Genomic DNA, 20,943 nt, shown 5'->3' on the forward strand with positions numbered 1-20,943 from the left:
AGGGGTCTGAGTGGTGTTGGCTGGAAGGGGGCGGTTCCATCCTTGTGTTCCTGAACTGTAACCTGATGTGTTTATGGAAGAAAACTGTTTTTAAATAGAGGATATTCTCTATAACCACTGCTGTTCACAGGAGGGACCCCAAGTATTCACCCCCATGAGCTCTGTCTTTCAACTATCAGCCCAACCACACTCATGGGCTCTGTCTTTCAACTATCAGCCCAACCACACTCATGGGCTCTGTCTTTCAACTATCAGCCCAACCACACTCATGAGCTCTGTCTTTCAACTATCAGCCCAACCACACTCATGGGCTCTGTCTTTCAACTATCAGCCCAACCACACTCATGGGCTCTGTCTTGGTTTGAACCAACAACCCTGTGAATCAGGGGTGAGATCCTTCAGCCACAGGCTATTCACACTTCAAAACACACCTCTTTGTATGTTTGACGTTGAGAGTTGTACAAAAGACAAGTAGTGAACACATAACCTAAGGTGGGTAAGGTTTGTCAACCCATCTGGGAAGATCCGGCGCAACAGAGAATTAAAGGCACTGTTCCCGTGTTCTCGGGAGACTGCATTCATGGTTAAACGCTGCATCTGTCACCGGAAATTCAGAAATTCCCATTTAAATGACGCTACAATACAGATCTTACGCGATATGGATTGAATCCAGTCATTTAACGTTAAATAAAAACATATAACTCCAAAGTGGTCAGTATTGCAGAACCAAGTGTTGAAGTTGAGGAATGACTCTGGCCCTACCTAATGACCTAAGAGTGTCCCCCTCTCACAAGACAAGTCTGTACATCAGAGAGCACAGTTTTAATGACAGCTGTAACACGGAGGAGGGTGAAATCCCCACAGACAACAGCGTGTTTCCAGACCTACTAAAACATTATTGTAACATCCAAGTACATACAGTATATTACACAGCATATAGTAGTACACATGAACTGTTCAGCATTCGATGACTACAGAAGATTTGGTTACATAACTCTACAAAATGTGATTGGTGAATGTGCTGGACTATGAAGCCATACAATTGTAGTTGTGCACAGAAACAATGTGCAAGTTGGAGCAGAATGACGTGTATTGTGTCCAGTGTATAAAATATACACATTCATCACTTTGACACGACTGATGACACTGCAGCTATACGATAACACATCAGCAAAACATTTTCAGAAATGTTTCTTGTTGACAGTTCTGGCGTCAGACATTTGGCATAGAAAAACAATCATTGGATAAATGGACAGGGTGTTCATTTCATAGTGGCCATCATTCAACTCTCTAGTACACCACCAACCAGACTGCTGACGATGAGAGCTGATCCATTGATTCAGCTGTATGCTTTAAGCCACAGTGCTGTTTAGTCTTCTCCAGCTTGTGGGAGGGGCTTAGGCACCATTTTGGTCCAATCATTCAAAGACTTCCTGGTCTGCGTTCAGCACTCTGGATTCTCCATGGTTCAGGACAAAGAAGTGCTCCACATTCAACCCATTCTTCTCCATGGCCTCCCTGAGTCTCACTGGAGGCTCTAAGTAATACTGAGAGAGACACAGACAGAAACAGTCATCTATTATCTACACTACCGGTCAAACGTTTTAGAACACCTACTCATTCAAGGGTTTTTCTTTATTTTTACCATTTTCTACATTGTAAAATAATAGTGAAGACATCAAAACTATGAAATAACACATATGTAATCATGTAGTAACCAAAAAAAGTGTTTTAATATAAAATATTTTATATTTGAGATTCTTCAAATAGCCACCCTTTGCCTTGATGACAGCTTTGCACACTCTTGGGATTCTCTCAACCAGCTTCATGAGGTAGTCACTCGGAATGCATTTCAATTAACAGGTGGGACTTCTTAAAAAGTTAATTTGTGGAATTTATTTCCTTTTTAATGCGTTTGAGCCAATCAGTTGTGTTGTGACAAGGTAGGGGGGTATACAGAAGGTAACCCTATTTGGTAAAAGACCAAGTCCATATTATGGCAAAAACAGCTCAAATAAGTTACTTTAAGACATGAAGGTCAGTCAATATGGAACATTTCAAGAACTTTTAAAGTTTCTTCAAGTGCATACACAAAAACAATCAATCACTATGAAGAAACTGGCTCTCATGAGGACCGTCACAGGAAAGGAAGACCCAGAGTTACCTCTGCTGCAGAGGATAAGTTCACTAGAGTTACCAGCCTCAGAAATTGCAGCCCAAATAAATGCATCACAGAGCTCAAGTAACAGACACATCTCAACATCAACATCAAGAAGAAGCTGTGTAAATCAGGCCTTCATGGTTGAATAGCTGCAAAGAAACCACGACTAAAGGACACCAATAAGAAGAACGAGCAATGGACATTAGACCCGAGGAAATTTGTCCTTTGGTCTGGATTCCAAATTGGAGATTTTTGGTTCCAACCTCCGTGTCTTTGTGAGACGTGGTGTGGGTGAACGGTTGATCTCCGCATGTGTATTTCCCACCATGAAGCATGGAGGAGGAGGTGTTATAGTGTGGGGTGCTTTGCTGGTGACACTGTCTGTGATTTATTTAGAATTCAAGGCACACTTAACCAGGATGGCTACCACAGCATTCTGCAGCAATACACTATCCCATCTGGTTTGGGCTAAGTGGGACTATCATTTGTTTTTCAACAGGACAATGACCCAACACACCTCCAGGCTGTGTAAGGGCTATTTAACCAAGAAGGAGAGTGATGGAGTACTGCATCAGATGACCTGGCCTCCACAATCCCCCGACCTCAAGCAAACTGAGATGGTTTGGGATGAGTTGGACCGCAGAGTGAAGGAAAATCAGCCAACAAGTGCTCAGCATATGTGTGAACTCCTTCAAGACTGTTGGAAAAGCATTCCAGGTGAAGCTGGTTGAGAGAATGCCAAGAGTGTGCATAGCTGTCAACAAGGCAAAGAGTCTCAAATATAAAATATATTTTGATTTGTTTAACACTTTTTTGGTTACTACATTATTCCATATGTGTTATTTCATAGTTTTGATGTCTTCACTATTATTCTACAATGTAGAAAATAGTAAAAATAAAGAAAAACTCTTGAATGAGTAGGTGTTCTAAAACGTTTGACCGGTAGTGTATTTCACTTGCTTGATAGCGAGATACTCCAGGGTTTAGGAGTGGACAGTACATGTCAGGCTAGAGAGGCTTTTTGAGCTGCCTCCCTAAGCAGAAACGTCAGACAGACAAAAGGTTCTCTCTCAAAGCCTGCCAACAGGATGACTGCTGCTGGGAACCAAACTACTTGTTTCAACATCACAGAGGCGATGTGTATGAACTAAATAAAGTAATCAAAGACTTTACTTGGACTCCATAAACAAGTAAACTCGTATGTCCCTGTGTGTTGCTTTCTGCACGGATTTAGGAGAACGGTTGTACCAACAAAGCCATCTGCTAAGGCCAAAGCATCAGGGGAAAGTTGAACGATGTCACAGATAATCAACGGTTCTTCTAATGCAAACACCAAACACATTCCTCTGCATTCCCCAACACGTGCCGATTTCAACTCAACGCAGCAGCAAGCAACCTAATATGAGTTTTCACATCTATTGTGGGACGCTGAACAATCCCACCTTTGTCTTTAGGCTGAATGGTTGAAGGGGTGTCTGACAGCGTGTTTGTTCTCATCACACAAAAGGACACAATGGAAAATATGTGTTTCTCTAAACCGAGTCTAGTCTAAAAATGCAGAGGTCAGATCCGCGGTTGACGTGTTGTGACAGGATTGATTTATTACCATGGACCTAGCCTCAGTTTTAGTTTTCCTGACCTTCGGTGACCTTCGGTCTCTAGTTTCAGCTGGGAGGCAGAGCAAATGTCTTCTTCCTGATCATTAGATTCAGAGAATCCCATTGGATAGGCCATACATCTCTGATGTGACATGACTTAGTATTAAGGCAAAAATAAACCCCACTTGGAGTGATGCCAACAACTGATAATTGACACCAAAACCCCTTTTTACAGCAGGTACATACAGAATGCCTTATAAAAAGAGATCCAGTCGATCACCCATTCAGAACTGTTAATGCTCACCTCGTAAGCTAAAGCGAAGGTTCCCCAGTGAATAGCCAGGGAGTGTCTGGCCTGGATGTCTTTGTGGATCTCCACAGCCTCCTCCGGGTCCACATGCTGTCCACGCATTACATCTCTGAGGGAGGACAAACTTGGGTTTTCTGGGTTTGGCCTAATGAAGGCTTAACAAACTTAGGGAACTTCAGTTGACTTTAATAAATTCTAAGTGAATATACAGTTAACTTTAATAAATTCTAAGTGAATATTCAGTTGACTTTAATAAATTCTAAGTGAATATATAGTTGAGGGGAATCTAATACTACAGTCCATGATCCAACCCTCTTTCTAGAATACTACTGGGTGTGCAGGCTTTTACTCCAACCCTGTTCTAAACCTGATTCAGTTCATCAAGGTCCTGATGAACAGCTGATTAGATAAAGCAGGTGTTAGAGCAGGATTGGAACAAAAACCTGCACTCCCAGTGGCTTTCCAGGGGGAGGTATGGGCACCCTTGTACAAAAGCAATCACAGCTGTGCAGGACTGGTGTACACTAGTTTCATACCTGGGCAGGACAGCTCTACACTAGTTCCATACCTGGGCAGGACAGCTCTACACTAGTTTCATACCTGGGCAGGACAGCTCTACACTAGTTCCATACCTGGGCAGGATAGCTCTACACTAGTTCCATACCTGGGCAGGACAGCTCTACACTAGTTTCATACCTGGGCAGGACAGCTCTACACTAGTTTCATACCTGGGCAGGACAGCTCTACACTAGTTCCATACCTGGGCAGGACAGCTCTACACTAGTTTCATACCTGGGCAGGACAGCTCTACACTAGTTTCATACCTGGGCAGGACAGCTCTACACTAGTTTCATACCTGGGCAGGACAGCTCTACACTAGTTTCATACCTGGGCAGGACAGCTCTCCACTAGTTCCATACCTGGGCAGGATAGCTCTACACTAGTTCCATACCTGGGCAGGACAGCTCTACACTAGTTCCATACCTGGGCAGGACAGCTCTCCACTAGTTTCATACCTGGGCAGGACAGCTCTCCACTAGTTTCATACCTGGGCAGGACAGCTCTCCACTAGTTTCATACCTGGGCAGGACAGCTCTCCACTAGTTTCATACCTGGGCAGGATAGCTCTACACTAGTTCCATACCTGGGCAGGACAGCTCTACACTAGTTCCATACCTGGGCAGGACAGCTCTACACTAGTTTCATACCTGGGCAGGACAGCTCTACACTAGTTCCATACCTGGGCAGGACAGCTCTACACTAGTTCCATACCTGGGCAGGACAGCTCTCCACTAGTTTCATACCTGGGCAGGACAGCTCTACACTAGTTTCATACCTGGGCAGGACAGCTCTACACTAGTTTCATACCTGGGCAGGATAGCTCTACACTAGTTTCATACCTGGGCAGGATAGCTCTACACTAGTTCCATACCTGGGCAGGACAGCTCTACACTAGTTTCATACCTGGGCAGGACAGCTCTACACTAGTTTCATACCTGGGCAGGACAGCTCTACACTAGTTTCATACCTGGGCAGGACAGCTCTACACTAGTTCCATACCTGGGCAGGACAGCTCTCCACTAGTTTCATACCTGGGCAGGATAGCTCTACACTAGTTCCATACCTGGGCAGGACAGCTCTACACTAGTTTCATACCTGGGCAGGACAGCGCTACACTAGTTTCATACCTGGGCAGGACAGCTCTACACTAGTTTCATACCTGGGCAGGACAGGTGTGCACTAGTTTCATACCTGGGCAGGATAGCTCTACACTAGTTCCATACCTGGGCAGGACAGCTCTACACTAGTTTCATACCTGGGCAGGACAGCTCTACACTAGTTTCATACCTGGGCAGGACAGCTCTACACTAGTTTCATACCTGGGCAGGACAGCTCTACACTAGTTCCATACCTGGGCAGGACAGCTCTCCACTAGTTTCATACCTGGGCAGGATAGCTCTACACTAGTTCCATACCTGGGCAGGACAGCGCTACACTAGTTTCATACCTGGGCAGGACAGCGCTACACTAGTTTCATACCTGGGCAGGACAGCTCTACACTAGTTTCATACCTGGGCAGGACAGGTGTGCACTAGTTTCATACCTGGGCAGGACAGCTCTACACTAGTTTCATACCTGGGCAGGTATGCGCCGATGGGTATGGCAGCCAGGTCGAATGGACCAAATCTCCTCCCTATCTCCTGGAAGGACGAGCAGTAGCCGGTGTCTCCAGCAAAGAAGAAGCGGTTGCAGGGCCCCAGGACAGACCAGCTACCCCACAGCACCTGGTTATCGTCCGTGGGGGTGCGCTTGCACCAGTGCTGCGCCGGCGTACACACAAACGTGACTTCATCGTGACCTGGCACACAGTTCTCCTCCCACCAGTCTAACTCTATCACATTCTCACACCCGCTCTTCTGCATCCAGTCCATGAGTCCCAACGGCACAAACCATCGCAGATCCCCACCGAACCGCTCGTTCAACTGGGTCACGGTGCCCGCGTCCAGGTGGTCGTAGTGGGAGTGGCTGATGACAACGGCGTCGATCCGGGGGAGTTGATCAACCGTACAAGGGGGACCCCGGTACCTCTTGGGGCCCATGAACTGGAAGGGAGATGCCCTCTGGCTGAAGATGGGGTCAGTGAGGATGACCAGGCCATCCATCTCTACCAGGACTGATGCGTGGCCCAGCCAGGTCACCCTGAGACCAGACCCCACGGCGCCGTCTGCTGCCTCAGGGACCCGGAGGAACCAAGGCTCCACTACTGGAAGCTCTTCGTCTAAGACCTGAGTAGCACAAGAACACAGACTTTAATATGGCTTGTTGGTATCAATTCATTCAGATTCATTCACCAGCTGAGACAGAGGAGGAGGAGGAGGAGGGTAAGAAAGGCTCCATCACTGGAAGCTCTTCCTCTTTTCAACATTTCACTACTGCTTCGGTCATTTTCAAGTCACCAAACAAAATAACCAATAAAAAAAAAACGCTCATTTTTGTTTTTCCGTTTGGATATGACACTGGTTGTATGATTTGTTTGAGGTTCATTTGATGAAGTTATATCAGCATAACAATTCAAAACACAGATGATTAAACACTAATACGTCTTTCCTCTTTATCAGAAAGATGATTGGAAATAGAGTCGAGTCGACGTTTCATTTTCCTTTAAAATATTAGGCCCTTCCTTCCTGACCACTACATGTCTAGAAAACAGAGCCAGTGTGAGTCGTGAGGTGAGATTGATTTACAGCCATCTAAAAATACCCTGGGTTGTTACCAGAGCACAGTGCAGTGTCGATGGAATGGGAGGCATCCTCCAGAACTAACCTAACTGTGGACATGAGGTGCAGCGTTACAAATCACAGTTGATAAACTCTGACGTGCTCAGGAGATATTTAATGACAGACCTCAGGAGTTAGGACAGACAGAACAAGCTCAGTCAGGACAGGAGGTAATTGTTGGGTGTGAACTGTGTACAGTAAAAACGGATTATTCAACCTGTGGAGTTGGAGTACAGGTCTAGGCATATGTGTAATAAGTTCCTTATAATAAAGAGTGGACAGTTGGACTGACAATGAACCCTATCAGGTGTGGTGGTCTCCATCAGAGCTGGGCTTGTTTTGCAAAGCGTTTTGACAACGGCTGTGGGTGCTAGAAATGGCAGCTGAAATGAGTGAGAAAGACCTATTATCTACGTCCAACGTCAGAATGTCTCACCTCTTTAGAGCTGGGTACATTACTGTGGTTCTTCTCCAGCAGGAAGAAGCGCAGCAGGGTGGACCAGGAAGGGAACTTCCACGTGGACCAGGGGTTAGTAAAGCGGCCATGTTTGTCCCGGCTCGACCCAGTCACCTCCTCCTCCAACCGGTAATCCAGACGGAAGCTCTTCCTGGAGGACCGGGAGGAGCTGCTCTTCCTGGAGGAGTCAATCAATCAAACGTTTTTACTGCCTATTGTGTCCAGACAGGAAATTTGGTGTGCAAACATACATATCACACACACACACACACACACATATATATATACACACACACACACACACACACATATACACACACACACACAAAGAGTCGATACAGTTAGAAACAGATGATCACAAAAGATAAAGACAAAAAAACACTGAAATATTATTCTGCAACTTCAGGAGCTGGATGGCATTAAGGTGCATGTGAAAACTGCAAAGATGTTCATTGTCTATACCTACCGAGGCCCTGCGTCCTGCAGGGTGGAGGTGGGAGGGTCACGGGGCCGGACCACGGCTGGGGAACCCTCCTCCGTCCCTGGGGAATCTCCTGGAGAGACACCCCTCTCCTCCATCAACACCTGGTTCTCATCCACCTCTCCTCCTGCTCCTCCGCTCTCCTCCATGGGGGGACAGTGTTGGGCTCCTGGTCTATAGGGAGGTTAATAAAACAAGAAATACAAATAAAAGCTTACAAATATGCTGGGGGGGAAATACACAGATATTAATTCATGAATAAAAGCCTGCACACAGTACAGTTAGTGTCTATTTCTGTGGTTTGTCCCTGGATGGCCGACAGCGTCTTGTGAAATCCCAGATGTGAAAGCATGTTTATTGTGACACGGTGTAACCCTGTGCAACAGTTCCAAAACAATCCTCCTCAACAGCCATCACCAGGCCGACTGTATGTGAGATGTCAGCAACATGACTTTCACTGGCACCTATAGTATAACGTGGTCAACAACATTACTTTTTACTGGTTCCTACTTTGAATAAAGACACAGTGTCCGTCAAGACTAGCTCACAGTGGACCGCACCTTTACTATACAACTGCCTGAGTCCATTGTTTCAGCTGTATCTTATCTCTGGACAGATGGAAAGGCATCAGCTCAGTCAAATGAAGAGGAAGTTACTGGCCTGCCAAATGCTAACTGACACATACACAATACAGCAGACAAGTCTGGATAATCCAGGTGAAAGTTATGATCCCTTATTGTATGTCACTTGTTAAATCCACTTCAGTCAGTGTAGATGAAGGGGAAGAGACAGGTTAAAGGAGTTTTAAGCCTTGAGACATGGATTGTGTATGTGTGCCATTCAGAGGGTGAATACAAAATATTTAAGTGCCTTTGAACGGGGTATGGTAGTAGGTGCACCGGTTTGTGTCAAGAACTGCAACGCTGCTGGGTTTTTCCACACTCAACAGTTTTGCCATGTGTATGAAGAATGGTCCACCACCAAAAGAACATCCAGCCAACTTGACACAGCTGTGAGAAGCATTGGAGTCAACGTGGGCCAGCATCCCTGTGGAACGCTTTCGACACCGAGTCCTTGACCCAACGAGTTGAGGCTGTTCTGGGGGGGGCAACTCAATATTAGGAATGTGTTCCTAATATTCTGTCTGGTATAATCAGTGTATATGTGCCTCCTGCCAATCCATCTCTCTGAGCTACTGTATGGGCCCTCCATGGGGCCTTCACTGCTACCAGGAACTATGAAGCCTACAATACAGTACAGGTGAACGATGTCATTTACAAAATAGCCTCCAACACTCTACTCAACAAACTGGATGTAATCTATCACAGTGCCATCCGTTTTGTCACCAAAGCCCCATATACTACCCACCACTGCGACCTGTACGCTCTCGTTGGCTGGCCCTCGCTACATTTTCGCCAAACCCACTGGCTCCAGGTCATCTACAAGTCTCTGCTAGGTAAAACCCCGCCTTATCTCAGCTCACTGGTCTCCATAGCAACACGCTCCAGCAGGTATATTTCACTGGTCATCCCCAAAGCGAACACCTACTTTGGCCGCCTTTCCTTCCAGATCTCTGCTGCCAATGACTGGAACAAATTGCAAAAATCACAAGCTGGAGACTCATCTTCCTCACTAACTTTAAGCATCAGCTGTCAGAGCAGCTTACCGATCACTGTACCTGTACACAGCCCATCTGTAAATAGCCCACCCAACTACCTCATATTGTTATTTTTTTGTTGTTGCTCTTTTGCACCCCAGTATCTCTTCTTGCACATCATCATCTGCACATCTTTCACTCCAGTGTTAATGCTAAATTGTAATTATTTTGCTACTATCACCTATTTATTGCCTTACGTCCCTAAACGTACTAGATTTGCACACACTGTACATAGATTTACATTTTACATTTTTAGTCATTTAGCAGACGCTCTTATCCAGAGCGACTTACAGTAGTGAATGCATACATTTCATTTCATACATTTTTTTTCTATGCTGGCCCCCCGTGGGAATCGAACCCACAACCCTGGCGTTGCAAACACCATGCGCTACCAACTGAGCTACAGGGAAGGCATAGATTTTTCTATTGTATTATTGACTGTATGTTTGTTTTACTCCATGTGTAACTCTGTGTTGTCTTTGTCGCGCTGCTTTGATTTATCTTGACCAGGTCTCAGTTGTAAATGAGAACTTGTTCTCAACTAGCCTACCTGGTTAAATAAAGGTGAAATAACCCAATTCCTGTGTCAACCCTGTTCACAGTAGTTTCTGTTTGAAGGTGTAAATACAGACTGAAGAGGCTACTGTATAGCTGTCACCTAGGCCCTATAGTGACAAATGTAGAGTAGAAGCGCTGTGTAGTTGGCCACTAGTCCTATTTACGGAGTCCCCTTACAACGTCCGCACTCTATACATTTCACGTTGCCTACTGTGGAGCTCTGTTGCACGTATTGGCCTATTGAATGGCTTGAATGGACCCATAATAAACCACCAGAGAAGTACAACAAATGTTTCTTTGTTGATCCGACCAAGAACAAAACAAACGGATCACTAGAAAGAATTGCTGCTATATCGAGAAGATTTATCGCGATAATAAAAACAGATAGGGTTCTTTCTATTGACTAACCTAAAAGAGAGAAGGAATGTGGTGAACTAAGCAGAACAACGGAGACAATCGATCATTCGCAGCTTGAACGGTCAGCCTACGTCACAGTCACAACAACGCAGTCAATAAAATACTACCTGAAAACGTCTAGAATAAGTCAAGGGCGACTTGTAAATCCGTCAGTGGCGCGACATTTCTTCTGATATTGTTACAGCGAGATATCCGCAGAACTGTGTGGGAAAAGTGCCCTGCAAGTACGGCCAATGTTCCACAACGCACTGGTACGAGCCTACCAGGCAAGGCTTCTGACGTCGGTGAAAAACCCTACCATGTGACGAAATTACAGCAGCCTAGCCTATTAAAATCCTCCTCTTTTCGATGCAAGAAACTACGTGCCGAAACTGCCCATTCATTTGCAATTGCAATGAAAATATGATTATGAAATACGTCTAAAAATAGCTTAAAACATTATTTGGCGGAATATCTAAACTAGACCGTTGGTCAATGGTGCACGTAATAATCCTATAATAATGCACTTACAGACTGGAGAGCTTTACCCAAGTGAGCGAAGACACCAACTAGCAGCTGAAAGCTCCAAACATAAATATTTATTGACAAGGCCCAAGTTGACAAGTTACAGTACAAAGTGAATGTAACACGTCAGCACAACAGTGCACTGGGGCGCGTTCAGCATGACGCAACGTTTTGGAACGTTCAGATAGCCTATTTCTATGTAAAAACAAACATGCGCCTGACATGTAGAATAAGGAATCACATCAGCTCTATTCCGGACATTTCTATCTGCAACGTTCGAGAACGTTTGGCAACCGAACATGGCCCTGTTTAACCAATTTGGCGTGTTTACGTAAGTAAGCCACAAGTGGATACATTGTAGCAAGTGAAGCCACCGGAGTAGAAGTACCGAGTAGTTCGTCTTCTGTTGAATGAGAAGTGCACTTAAAAGAATACACATTGAAACCCTATTTAAAAGTTGTTTTGTACGCTGACAAATAATTACCTTGACAAAGTTCCCTTCGCTGTGTTCAGAACACTTGCGGCTCGGTGAATACACCTGGAAAGTGGAGTTTTCCAAACTCGTGGAGTGAAGATGCACTTGGAAGCAGCCATAGTCGGAAGGCGTTAGTTAGTTGACTTGGTCTAGTTGGCCTAACCATAATTGCTTAGATTACAATTATAGAAACATCAAACTAGTAACGTTATTGTGTTTACAACAGGAACTCTTGACAGTTGGTGTACAGTAAATGAGCTACTTCCTTACTTCCTTGGTCACGCATTTAAAGAAACAGCCATGTTGGTAAAATGAATTTAATAGTGCAATCAATATCACTTGGCATTAAAAACAGATTTATTTTTTAAAGTTGCAAATATGTACATCAGTGCCCTTTTACCAGGCAAATGCTATAATGCAAAGCTTAGATTTCTTTGTCAGAAATCCAAACTCTTTCATATTGCAGCTTCTGGCAATGTAGCCCACACTGGTCATTCAAATGCCCCCTCCTTCTCTTTCTCCCCCCCAACACTCTGAATTCTCCATGGTTCAGGACAAAGAAGTGCTCCACATTCAACCCATTCTTCTCCATGGTCTCCCTGAGTCTCACTGGAGGCTCTAAGTAATACTGAGAGAGAGAGAGAGAGAGGGATACAAAGGGAAATATGAACAATATTAACTAGGCGCTTTCCTTTGCATTGGGTAAAAAAATGAGTTGAAAGAAGATTATAGAGAAAGAGAGAGAGCAGAAGAGTTGGAGGGAGGAGATGGAGAGGATGTGATGGAGGAGATGGAGAGGGAGGAGATGGAGAGGATGAGAGGGAGGAGATGGAGAGGGAGGAGATGGAGAGGATGAGAGGGAGGAGATGGAGAGGGAGGAGATGGAGAGGATGAGAGGGAGGAGATGGAGAGGGAGGAGATGGAGAGGATGAGAGGGAGGAGATGGAGAGGGAGGAGATGGAGAGGATGAGAGGGAGGAGATGGAGAGGGAGGAGATGGAGAGGATGAGAGGGAGGAGATGGAGGGAGGAGATGGAGAGGATGAGAGGGAGGAGTTGGAGAGGATGAGAGGGAGGAGAGAGAGGATGGAGAGGGAGGAATTGGAGAGGATGGAGAGGGAGGAGAGGAGAGAGAGGAGTTGGAAAGGGAGGAGATGGAGAGGGAGGAAACGGAGAGGGGGGAAAAACGGAGAGGGAGGAGATGGAGAGGGAGGAAACGGAGGAGAGGGAGGAGATGGAAAGGGGGGAGAAGGAGAGGGGGGAAACGGAAAGGGAGGAGAGGGAGGAGATGGAGAGGGGGGAGAAGGAGAGGGGGGAAACGGAGAGGGAGGAGATGGAGGAGAGGGAGGAGATGGAGAGGGGGGAGAAGGAGAGGGGGGAGATGATGGAGGAGATGAATTTTGAAGGCCAACATATATTGTGGATGTAGGCTTATATAATGGCTGAATATATAGAATGCTCACCTCATGAGCTAATGCGAAGGTCCCCCAGTGAATAGCCAGGGAGTGTTTGGCCTTAACGTCCTTATGAATCTCCACAGCCTCCTCTGGGTCCACATGCAGTGACTTCATTACATCTCTAAAGAGAAATAACAATATATGGATGGATGAATTTGGATCTGGATGGTTAACAGTGTCCATCCATACCTGGGCAGGACAGCTCTACACTAGTTTCATACCTGGGCAGGACAGCTCTACACTAGTTTCATACCTGGGCAGGACAGCTCTACACTAGTTTCATACCTGGGCAGGACAGCTCTCCACTAGTTTCATACCTGGGCAGGACAGCTCTACACTAGTTTCATACCTGGGCAGGACAGCTCTACACTAGTTTCATACCTGGGCAGGACAGCTCTACACTAGTTTCATACCTGGGCAGGACAGCTCTACACTAGTTTCATACCTGGGCAGGACAGCTCTACACTAGTTTCATACCTGGGCAGGACAGCTCTACACTAGTTTCATACCTGGGCAGGACAGCTCTACACTAGTTTCATACCTGGGCAGGTACGCACCGATGGGTATGGCAGCCAGGTCGAATGGACCAAATCTCCTCCCTATCTCCTGGAAGGACGAGCAGTAGCCGGTGTCTCCAGCAAATAAGAAGCGGTTGCAGGGCCCCAGGACAGACCAGCTACCCCACAGCACCCTGTTATTCACATGAAACTGTTCACATTTAGGCCATTTTAGTGGATGCTCTTACCCAGAACGACTTACAGTCTGTGCTTTCAACTAAGGTAGGTAAGACAACCACATATCACAGTCATTGAAAGTAAAACTTCCTCAATAAAGCAGCTATCTGTAAAGTAAGGAAAGCAACCTGTTATCGTCTGTTGGGGTGCGCTTGCACCAGTGCTGGGCTGGGGTGAATACGAACATCACTGTATCCTGGCTGACACCACTGGGGACAGGGACAGGGCTGGGGACAGCGACAGGGCTGGGGACAGGGCTGGGGACAGCGACAGGGCTGGGGACAGCGACAGGGCTGGGGACAGCGACAGGGCTGGGGACAGGGACACAGCTCTCCTCCCACCAGTCCAACTCTATCACGTTCTTACAGCCACAGCTCTGCATCCAGCCCTGGAGTCCCAGAGGGACAAACCAACGCAGCTCGGCGCCGAAGCGCTTATTGAGGCTGCTAACTGAACCTACGTCCAGGTGGTCGTAGTGTGTGTGGCTGATGAGCACAGCATCCACCTGGAAGAAGAACACTTTATTTATCAACTGGAAAAGTCCACGGAAATGTGTTTTCATCTTTTTTTAACCCTTGAGAGACACACACACACACACACACACACACACACAAACACACACACACACACACACACACACACACACACACACACACACACACACACACACACACACACCCTCAAGTGTTTGGAGGCACCTCACCTTGGGTAGTTGATCTACTGTACACGGCGGGCCCCTGAACCTCTTGGGCCCCATGAACTGGAAGGGAGATGCCCTCTGGCTGAAGATGGGGTCAGTGAGGATGACCAGGCCGTCCATCTCTACCAGGACTGAAGCGTGGCCCAGCCAGGTCACCCTGAGACCAGACCCCACGGCTCCTGACACCTGTGGTGTTATGTTTTATATATATATATATCCTACTAATTCCAGGGGTTTTTCTTTATATTTACTATTTTCTACAAGACATCAACACTATGAAATAACACATATGGAGTCATGTAGTAACCAAAAAAAAGTGTTAAACATATCAAAATATATTTTAGATTTGAAAGTCTTAAAAGTAGCCACCCTTTACCTTGATGACAGTTTTGCACACTCTTGGTATTCTCTCAACCAGCTTTTATGTTATATATATGTGTAGGTTATATTATTGTTAAATTGTTCTATTGTTTTCATGGACCCCTGGGAACAGTATTTCAGACTAAAAGAGATCAACAAGAAACAACAACATGAAATCAAACCTCGGGGCTCTGGATGAAGTAAGGATCCAACAGGGGAAGTTCACAGTCCAACTCCTCAACACAGGGACACACAAACGCTTGGTAAGTAACAACAAATACCTGGCTGAAAAGGATTCAGCACACCTTTGATGAAAGCACTTCAACTCCTTGTCTGAGGTTGAAATTCATCTGATGTCTAAATAAATATCATTTCATGGGGTTGTCATGCATCATCTACTAGGATACATTTCTATGCAAATTACTAATAGGATGTAGAATGAACAAGCAACAACAAGGCAAAAAGCCAATATGTTAAAGATGGGATTCGTACCTCTTTGGAGCGGGGTACGTTACTGTGGTCCTTATCTAGTAGGTAGAACCGGAGCAGGGAGGCAGAGGAGGGGTAGTGCCATGTGGGCCAGGGGTTGGTGAAGCGACCGTTCTTCTCCCTCGTGGATCTGGTTATGACTTCTCCCTTCTCCACATCTTGACCCTCCCGGAACGTCCCCCCTGTCCCCCGGTGGTCCAGGGATGGCGTGTTGGGTGGTCGTGGTTCCTCTCCTGTCCCCTGGGCTTCCCCCTGCTCTGCCATGGCCTCGTCCCTGTTCCTCTGGTCTGTGTAGGACACAACATCAAGTTCTGCAGTTGTTCTGGTGCTATATCTCTTGACAGAAGTTCTGTGAGTCAACTGGACAGATTTTTCAGACAGGTGCTGCATAAATGTAGAGCTGAAAACCCATACCAGGAAATTGGACGCATAAGGTAATTGTTCTACAGTGAGGGGAAAAAAAGTATTTGATCCTCTGCTGATTTTGTACGTTTGCCCACGGACAAAGAAATGATCAGTCTATAATTTTAATGGTAGGTTTATTTGAACAGTGAGAGACACAATAACAACAAAAAAATCCAGAAAAACACATGTCAAAATGTTATAAATTGATTTGCATTTTAATGAGCAGGGGATCAAATACTTTTTTCCCTCACTGTATAAAGTCATGCAAGATAGCAACAATAGAGGTCACTTAACCATTTGCTAGCCTATAATATAATCTGGGCCAACAACTGTTTCTTATTGTTCCTGTAAACTTGCTACCAGTTTCCTTATAACTTAGGTAAGTCTCACCTTGTGTGAAAACTTTTTCCTGGAGTTCAAAGGGCAATTACTCATATCACCCAACCACAATGGATTGATTCACAGATGCTGTGTAAATATGATTAATTCATTTTGAAAACTTCAAATGGATTACAATAAATCAATTGATTTGAACATTGAACATGATTCAAGCTTCCTGTTATACCAATGATATATCAATACTAACATATGTGGTATTAGTAAGATATAACTATAGAAAACATAACTAAAACTGAACCCCTCAAAATGAACACACATCTATGCATGTCTATAAAACGTTCTAATGCAGATATCAGATATGTGCAACCTGACTGGGAATCATCTCTTACTTTATCCTGGTCCAATGAAGAGTTCTCTCCTCACCTTATCCTGGTCCAATGAAGAGTTCTCTCCTCACCTTATCCTGGTCCAATGAAGAGTTCTCTCCTCACCTTATCCTGGTCCAATGAAGAGTTCTCTCCTGCACCTTATCCTGGTCCAATGAAGAGTTCTCTCCTGCACCTTATCCTGGTCCAATGAAGAGTTCTCTCCTGCACCTTATCCTGGTCCAGTGAAGAGTTCTCTCCTCACCTTATCCTGGTCCAGTGAAGAGTTCTCTCCTGCAGGGATTAGAGACGAGCTAAGACTACCTCTTAACAATGTCCTCCTTATGTACGGTAAGACCAGCCAGTCCTGCGGGGCTCTCCCTAAAGCATTTTGTTTCAGACAATTCTTCCTCATTGCACTTTATTACTCAGAATTAAGTCTGTCCATATAAATGATTGCCACACACTTATTGCGTCACTAGGTAGACAGTTGCACTGCATGTCCCTTCCATTACCACCAGGTGTCCCTCTCCTTACTTCAGTACAGTGTGTGAGGGCTAAAATACAAGATAAACCGAAGCAATAAGCCATCAATGATAATTATGACACAAATAGAAAAACAAACCAGCAGAGACAACACTTAGTTCCATTTTTTTTATTATTATTTTGCCATGCTACAAAACATAGGGGGTTGTTGGCAGTGATGGAATATGTATGAACAATGTTGAAGACATCTAAATACACAGTATGGTTTTTCCTCTGGTCAAAATATACTAACATTCTGGTAAACACATATTTCCAGAACAGAAAAATGCAAATATCAAAATCGCCCCCCCCCCACCAATGTAAAGTCCATACAATATGAAGTCATTATGTTTCCCCCCCCACCAATGTAAAGTCCATACAATATGAAGTCATTATGTTTCCCCCCCACCAATGTAAAGTCCATACAATATGAAGTCATTATGTTTCCCCCCCACCAATGTAAAGTCCATACAATATGAAGTCATTATGTTCCCCCCCCCACCAATGTAAAGTCCATACAATATGAAGTCATTATGTTTCCCCCCCCACCAATGTAAAGTCCATACAATATGAAGTCATTATGTTTCCCCCCCCACCAATGTAAAGTCCATACAATATGAAGTCATTATGTTTCCCCCCCCACCAATGTAAAGTCCATACAATATGAAGTCATTATGTTTCCCCCCCACCAATGTAAAGTCCATACAATATGAAGTCATTATGTTTTAAACAGAAGACCCAATGGGCTCTCACTGGTTGAATCAACAAAATGACGTTCAACCAACGTGGAATAGATGTTGAATTGACGTCTGTGCCCAGTGAGTAATGAATTGTTTCACTCACTGCATAGTTCTTTATAGTGTCTGGTGGTCTGAGACCAAAACAGAGGAAATAAGGAATGTTTACATCGTAAATGGAACCAATGGAACCCATTCTAGAACTCTGGGAAAATCATCATATTCTAGAACTCCGGGAAAATCATCACATTCTAGAACTCTGGGAAAATCATCACATTCTAGAACTCTGGGAAAATCCTTACATTCTAGAATTGAAAAAAGGAGTTTGGCAAATAATACATTTTTTCCACTAACAGTTCCTTTCTTTAATAAACAATATCTATTAAACTACTTTTTGTACAATTCCTATAGTTTATGAACTCTTTTAAAATGTAGGTAGAAAAAAATATAATGCAAGTTAGAACACAATAATAATGATTTGTACAATATGATACAATGAGAGAACAGGTAACAGAAGATGAACCGTTGGATCCCACAGTCCTCCTATCAAACATGGCTGACGGACAGCATCGTGTGGTAAACACTGTGCTTTTCTGTTTTCCTCGTTCACAACAACGTTTGGAAGGAAAATTCAGACTGAACTAAGACATTCTACAACCACCACCAGGGAGCCCTGTACAAATTGACTATTGTTTGCAGGGTGGTGGTCAATTCCCTCTCAGTTCTGTCAATCCAGGAAGCAAAACTGAAATTCCAATTGACTTTGTGAATTGACTGAATAGTAAAGTAAATTGGACCCCAACCCTGATGGAAGGAACCTGGAACATGATGATGTCACACAAGAATACCAACGGTATGATTTGGGTACTTTCAGTACAGCCAGCACGAACAAACACATTATTACAGCTTCATTGTGGCCATCATCATTTGTCATTTATAGATACACACCATCTGTCTGTACTTAGTAGTGGCTAAAGTGACTGTGGTACCAAGACGTCGACCCCGAGACACGGCTGAAGACTCCAGGCTTAGGGTCAATTCCATTCCGTCAATTCAGAAAGTAAACCAAATTCCACATTTTCCTCATTGAAAAGCATTGACTAGAATTGGAATTTCAGTGTACTTCCTGAATTGACTGGGATTGAAATGGAATTGAGCCCAACCCTGGTAGCTTCAAATACCGACATGAATGTTGACTTTAACACCATTTCAGTTTATGATCAGCACTATAAAGGATTCGTACCAAGAGAGATTGGTGAGGAGGTCCGTCATTCAAAGAGACCTCGCTGTTTGGCACATCACCGCAAGCTAAACTTACACAGGCACTTGGAATAAAAGGTAGCCTGGGTACCAGTCTGTTTGTGGCGTCATGCCAACGCCCTGTCACTCATTGTTTGGCCTGACAATGACAGCAAAGGAGTAGACAAGAGCACAGACTGATCTGGGACCAGGCTAGAAGTCAAGGTGTTTCACTCCTTCTTTAATTAGGTATCAAATGACCTCAGGAATAAAATAGTGTTATATTGGTGTGTACCTGGTCTACCGTCGCTCCCCTTTCAGGTAAGCTTTCAGTATAGCCTGGGTACCAGTCTGCTTGTGCCATCATGCCACTCCTTGTCATGACAAAGACTGCACAAACAGATGTGGGCCCAGGCTACTTTCAGTACACAGTGTAACTCCTTGTGAAGTAATAAGACATTTTAAAATCAGTTTTTGAAATGTATTGCAACAAATCTACAGCCCTTCTGGCTTCAAATGTTGTTGTTTTTTTCATTCAGTTTGGAGGTATAACAAAGTATGACAACATCAACAAGGGTCAGATTGAAGGTGAAACTGAAGACGACCACAGTGGTTGCGTCCCAAATGGAACACTATTCCCTACGTAGTGCACTCATTCTGACCAGAACCCTCTGGGCCCTGGGTCGTTATGCACTCATTCTGACCAGAACCCTCTGTGCCCTGGGTCGTTATGCACTCATTTTGACCAGAACCCTCTGGGCCCTGGGTCGTTATGCACTCATTCTGACCAGAACCCTATGGGCCCTGGGTCGTTATGCACTCATTCTGACCAGAACCCTCTGGGCCCTGGGTCGTTATGCACTCATTCTGACCAGAACCCTCTGGGCCCTGGGTCGTTATGCACTCATTTTGACCAGAACCCTCTGGGCCCTGGGTCGTTATGCACTCATTCTGACCAGAACCCTCTGGGCCCTGGGTCGTTATGCACTCATTTTGACCAGAACCCTATGGGCCCTGGGTCGTTATGCACTCAGCATCTCAGAGTAGAAGGGCTGATTTAGGATCAGATCCCCCCCCCGTCCAGGTCATCTGATTCCTTATTGTCTAAAAAGGTCAAACTGATCTTAGATTAGCACTCCTACTCTGAGACACTTTATGAATAGTCCTGGTCAAAAGTAGTGGACTATATAGGGAATAGGGTTCCATTTGAGATCCAGACAGTGCTTGGTAGGCTAGGTATGGTAGGGCGTGGAGAAGTTCACATAGGAAGGTCAGTACTGTTGTGTCTGGTTTTCCTAGAGGTACCATCGTCACGGGGCAGTGCTTTCTGAAGACTCGACATGGCCGCCGTGCGCTCAATGTCGATCATGGCATACAGTTCGGTCCGCCGTGTGGGGGTTGAGGGGGGGAGGAAGAGACTGCCCAGGCCGACTCCACAGGGAGTGGTGGGGGTCTTGGGTGTCTGTGGCCCACTGGAGTCTGAACCCTTCTCCATCTCCAACTCAATGTAGTTCAGCTGCCTCAGGGGATCCAACCCCAAACCACACGGTCCACCCGCCAATCGCCCCGACCGGAAGTCAAAGTTAAAGACGGTGGGAGTCAAACAGACGCCGCTAGAGTCCCGCCCCCGCGGAAGGATCCGCGCAGAGTCCAGTTTGGCGCTGAGCGAGACATTTACATTCTCTGTGTTGACGTAGTT

The 20,943-nt window shown here is 45.2% G+C and overlaps 2 protein-coding genes and 1 pseudogene across 20 annotated transcripts in view; all 3 read right to left on the bottom strand.

Moving 5' to 3' along the window:
- Nucleotides 1-803: 803 nt before the first annotated feature.
- On the bottom strand, nt 804-12,145 carry LOC106598358 (N-acyl-phosphatidylethanolamine-hydrolyzing phospholipase D). 3 transcript variants are annotated; one of them, XM_045722444.2, is made up of 6 exons: nt 11,906-12,145; nt 8,271-8,459; nt 7,784-7,982; nt 6,206-6,855; nt 4,064-4,178; nt 804-1,547 (listed from the first exon to the last, which is right to left on the bottom strand). In XM_045722444.2, exons 1-6 carry the CDS (start codon nt 12,013-12,015, stop codon nt 1,419-1,421), a joined length of 1,392 nt encoding a protein of 463 aa, XP_045578400.1. In that variant the 5' UTR covers nt 12,016-12,145; the 3' UTR covers nt 804-1,418. The 3 variants fall into 3 exon arrangements, with proteins under 3 accessions (XP_045578400.1, XP_045578402.1, XP_045578401.1); XM_045722446.2 differs by lacking the exon at nt 11,906-12,145 and adding an exon at nt 11,428-11,547; XM_045722445.2 differs by lacking the exon at nt 11,906-12,145 and adding an exon at nt 11,025-11,204.
- A 54-nt stretch (nt 12,146-12,199) lies between these two features.
- LOC106599773 (N-acyl-phosphatidylethanolamine-hydrolyzing phospholipase D) lies at nt 12,200-17,144 on the bottom strand. Of its 16 annotated transcripts, XM_082977978.1 has the most exons (10): nt 17,009-17,106; nt 16,870-16,974; nt 16,430-16,507; nt 15,638-15,921; nt 15,328-15,381; nt 14,789-14,971; nt 14,214-14,590; nt 13,893-14,042; nt 13,358-13,472; nt 12,200-12,524 (listed from the first exon to the last, which is right to left on the bottom strand). In XM_082977978.1, the coding sequence occupies exons 4-10, from the start codon at nt 15,896-15,898 to the stop codon at nt 12,321-12,323; spliced, it is 1,344 nt and encodes a 447-aa protein (XP_082834104.1). In that variant the 5' UTR covers nt 15,899-15,921; nt 16,430-16,507; nt 16,870-16,974; nt 17,009-17,106; the 3' UTR covers nt 12,200-12,320. The 16 variants fall into 16 exon arrangements, with proteins under 16 accessions (XP_082834104.1, XP_082834105.1, XP_082834100.1 ...); XM_082977979.1 differs by lacking the exon at nt 16,430-16,507 and having other exon boundaries at nt 17,009-17,144; XM_082977974.1 differs by lacking the exon at nt 16,430-16,507 and having other exon boundaries at nt 16,802-16,974; nt 17,009-17,102.
- Nucleotides 17,145-19,504: 2,360 nt separating this feature from the next.
- LOC106599549 (fibroblast growth factor receptor substrate 2-like) overlaps nt 19,505-20,943 on the bottom strand; it is a 6,681-nt pseudogene continuing 5,242 nt past the window's right edge. The window contains exon 2 of the transcript XR_014392831.1: nt 19,505-20,943. This exon is cut by the window's right edge and continues 835 nt beyond it. The product of XR_014392831.1 is annotated as a fibroblast growth factor receptor substrate 2-like (transcript).

The sequence above is a fragment of the Salmo salar genome, chromosome 07 (genome assembly GCF_965601325.2).
Source record: "Salmo salar chromosome 07, fSalSal1, whole genome shotgun sequence".
Lineage (NCBI taxonomy): Eukaryota > Metazoa > Chordata > Actinopteri > Salmoniformes > Salmonidae > Salmo > Salmo salar.

Excerpts from the sequence above, each read along its gene's own strand:
- LOC106598358 (XM_045722444.2), bottom strand. The coding sequence starts at position 12,015 with ATGGCTGCTTCCAAGTGCATCTTCACTCCACGAGTTTGGAAAACTCCA. Across the intron at positions 7,983-8,270 it reads CTGCAGGACGCAGGGCCTCG|GAAGAGCAGCTCCTCCCGGT; the intron begins GTAGGTATAGAC and ends TGACTCCTCCAG. Across the intron at positions 1,548-4,063 it reads CCTTCGCTTTAGCTTACGAG|TATTACTTAGAGCCTCCAGT; the intron begins GTGAGCATTAAC and ends TGTCTCTCTCAG.
- LOC106599773 (XM_082977966.1), bottom strand. The coding sequence starts at position 16,024 with ATGCAGCACCTGTCTGAAAAATCTGTCCAGTTGACTCACAGAACTTCT. Across the intron at positions 15,382-15,637 it reads ACGTACCCCGCTCCAAAGAG|GAGTTGGACTGTGAACTTCC; the intron begins GTACGAATCCCA and ends CCCTGTGTTGAG. Across the intron at positions 12,525-13,357 it reads CCTTCGCATTAGCTCATGAG|TATTACTTAGAGCCTCCAGT; the intron begins GTGAGCATTCTA and ends TCTCTCTCTCAG.